Raw genomic sequence first — 3,723 nt, 5'->3', positions numbered from 1 at the left:
ATATGGCAAGACCAAATCAAAGCAATTCAAGAGTCTATAGCCAGATTTTTTAATGAGCAGGTCATCGATTCTAAGGGCGAGTTCTACTTCGACCCAGCACTGCCATTGAAGCCAAGCTAGAGGATGAGAGGAAACTTGTTATGTCACAACTATAATGCAATCTTTTGTAATATATGCACATGAAATAATATAATGTAAAATACACATATGCATGCATGCATGTAAATATATATATATATATATATATATATATATATATATATATATATATATATATATATATATATATATATATATATATATATATATATATATATATATTTCTATGCTTGAATTGTGTGATTTAATACGTTCATTGTGCTTGAACCGAAACATACTATATGCGCGTATAAATGTATAATTAGCAGCGTACAATACGACTTCGAAAACCTATTTTGAAAAGAAAACACAAAAATGAAAAGAAAAGAAAAAAAGAAAAAAACCTTTAGTCCCGGTTCGTATTGCCAACCGGGACTAAAGGTGCCGGCCATCGTGGCATGTCAGGAGGCACCTTTAGTCCCGGTTCCTGACCCGGGACTAAAGGACCCCCCCTTTAGTCCCGGATGCTTGCTCCTGGGTGGGGAACCGGGACTAGAGGGGGTTCCCCACCGGGAGTAAAGCTCGGTTCTCTACCAGTGCTTCGAAGAAAAACCATGGACCGTGCTCCAGCCAAGACCCAAACGTGGGTTGGGATGGCCGTGGTGCTCGTGCGCCCGGGTACCAGCCGCTAGCGGGCCCATCCCTTACCAGCCCTCACTCTAAAGGTGCCCTGGAGCAGTTGTGAACGCGTCGGTGGGCCAACCTTCGAACTCTTGGTCTTCATGGGCCGTGGGAGCGTTTTCAGCTCCGTATCCCTTCTTACCTGCGGCGGTTTTCGGCCCATTGAGGGGGCAAACCGCTAGTTGGCTATCGTCACGCTTTGATTGTTAGAAGAGAGGTGCACTAAACTGTGATCAGGACGATATATATATATATATATATATATATATATATATATATATATATATATATATATATATATATATATATATATATATATATATATAATTCGTGGGTGGCAATTTCAAATCCACAAATCAAATCAGTGACGTACAAACACAGTACTAGTAACCAAGTGTACTTTTTTAAGAGGAAATAATCAAGTATTTTACTTACAAGTTATAACATATATATACTCTCAATGATCAGTTGGCGGTTGTATAAAAATATAAAGTGATTTCCATCGTGGAATGAATGAATGAAGCAGTGTATATAGTTTGTTAGTAGTCGAAATTCTGGTAGGTGGTGTAAGTTTGTCCGAACTGCCACCACGCCGGCACGACATCCTGGAAGACGAGGTTCTGGCCGCCGGTGGAGACAAGCGCGAAGCTGAGGCCCTGGCCGACGAGCCCGCCGGAGAGGCAGTGCCAGTTGGCGCCCCAGTTCCTGTACATGGGGATCCAGTTCGTGTTGGTGCCCTTCACCGCCATGCTCTGGATGGAGCCGCTGCCGGCGACGTTGGTGATGAGCACCATGTAGAAGCCGTTGAAGCCGGCGATGGTGAAGCGCACGCCGCCGCTCTTCCAGCACTTGACCCGCTGGTAGAGGACGGGGATGATGCCGGCGCTGTAGATTCCGATGTTCTCCCAGGCGGGTTGGGACATGTCGAAGTGCGGCCGCGGCGGGCCGCACCAGCCGCCGGCGGGGAAGTCCCCGACGGCGGGTAGGTCCCAGTTAGGCGGGCAGAAGTTGGTGGCAGAGACGACGACCCAGTTGTTGCCGGGCTTGCACCACCCGGTCTTGCTGCTGTCGCAGATGATGACGTAGCACTGTCCGCACGACGCGCCGTCGTTGAAGAGCGCCGTGCTCAGTGCTGCGTTATTCACGCCGTAGCCCTGCTCGTACAGGTCGCTGTACCCGCACGCGCCATCTGCATGCATGCGTATGTTCGTGCTCATCGATCAAAGCCCATATACAGACGTCGTGTAGTATGCATGACTTTGCAGTACGTGCGTGCATGCATGCATGCTGGAACTGATCATCACGATTCACGATCACAAAGACAAAGACAGCTAGGTTGTTACCCATTGTGTCGGAGCCATTAGCGCCGCCGTAGAACGTGGCCGTGGCCGGAAGCCAGTCGCCCGATCTCGCCGGCGAGATGAAGAGTGCAAGGACGACGGCGAGCAACTGGTGGAGGAAACGTTTCCCCATCTTGCTCAGAAACGACCGGCGATCGATGCCAGTCCCAAATGCTGCCACGTACTAGAGATAGGTAGAGACTGTAGACACTAGACAAGTTTGGAGCTTGGAGGTGAGGAATGTCTGCAGCAATGGTGGTGCTTATATAACTAGCTAGGGTTAGGGTCGAGCTGGAGGAGACGGCCGGCAAAGAATCTGATATTAGATTATTCATGCATGGTTATCCCATCATCCCATATCGAAACGGACAAACACTGTTCCAACGACGATCGCAACGACCAGAGGTTGACTTGATAGTTGTTTATTTAATTAATGATCGATATCTGCATGTCTGCTTAGCACTAGTACTGTTTCTATGGTCCCGTTCGGCTTGCTGAAACTTGACTGAAACCGGATGAAAAACACTATTCTAGCTAATTTATTGTGAGAGAAAAATACTGTTCCTATTGAAAAAAGAGGCCAAACAAACTGCCTTCTGGGTAAACCGAACAGGGCCTAACAATTATATTTCCATACTTGTAGTTACAACTTACAACCACACACTCAAGCATGCATCTAGCTCAAATTTTCTCAACTCTATTATTTTAGACAAACATAGATGCACCGAATTAGGTCGTTACGTACAGTTCATCATTTTATTCTTTGTCTTTTATCTTGAAACATTCCCCTTATTGGGTATCATCGTTCCATTGCTTGGTTCAGTATATGCTATCATCCACTATATACATCCGATGAGAATAATTAACATATAAAATTGTGTTTGACTTGTACGCTTATTACGCTTATTACTACTTCACAATTTTTTATGTTCACCATTGTTCTTTCGATAAATAGGTTATTACATATATACATAGATAATTAAGTGCCGGTACCAACGGCTAATTAAACCATGATGTTTTAAACTACTCAACGTCTTGGAATCATTACTATTGCAAAGGCAGGTAGCTTCTGCCTAATAATTCGTGATGTGAACTTTGCAATTCTTTTGAGACGAACTAAAGATTTAAATAACCCAACGTACAATATGTCCTTTAACTAGCAAGACGGTCAGGGGCGGATCTACAGCTAGTTATCGGGTCCGATGACCCCGATGACTTCCTAAAAATTTCATTGCAACATTGCTATTTTACATAAGAGAAATGACATATATAAGTATGATTATTAAAGCTGACTCCGGTGGCCAAAATCTCTGGCTTCGCCCCTGAAGACAGTCCACAAAATAGCTAGCACGAGTAGCTAGACTTTTCTTCTGACACATTTAGATTTATATTCAAAAATAAAATTTTATAGTATCTTCTATTTATGCCATTGTAATTGTGTCATGTCTTCGTGTGCGCCATTGCAGCCTAAGGCACTAACTCCATACAACTATTGTTGAATGGTTCCTTAAAGTTATTGTCATTGAATGCCATTTTGCTAAATTCATGTGGAGAACTGTCCATGTTTCCTTTAATGTAATACCTCCAACTAGCGGACATAATTTGTTTACTAGTTGGTTAGAAG

The 3,723-nt window shown here is 44.1% G+C and overlaps 1 protein-coding gene across 1 annotated transcript; it reads right to left on the bottom strand.

Annotated features, from left to right (window-relative positions):
• Nucleotides 1-1,298: 1,298 nt before the first annotated feature.
• Nucleotides 1,299-2,232, bottom strand: LOC136502252 (expansin-A19-like). Its single transcript, XM_066497713.1, has 2 exons — nucleotides 2,103-2,232; nucleotides 1,299-1,948 (listed from the first exon to the last, which is right to left on the bottom strand). The coding sequence occupies exons 1-2, from the start codon at nucleotides 2,230-2,232 to the stop codon at nucleotides 1,299-1,301; spliced, it is 780 nt and encodes a 259-aa protein (XP_066353810.1).
• Between the last annotated feature and the right edge of the window lie 1,491 nt (nucleotides 2,233-3,723).

This window comes from Miscanthus floridulus, chromosome 13, assembly GCF_019320115.1.
Source record: "Miscanthus floridulus cultivar M001 chromosome 13, ASM1932011v1, whole genome shotgun sequence".
Classification (NCBI taxonomy): domain Eukaryota; kingdom Viridiplantae; phylum Streptophyta; class Magnoliopsida; order Poales; family Poaceae; genus Miscanthus; species Miscanthus floridulus.
This window is presented reverse-complemented; position numbering and strand designations above follow the sequence as displayed.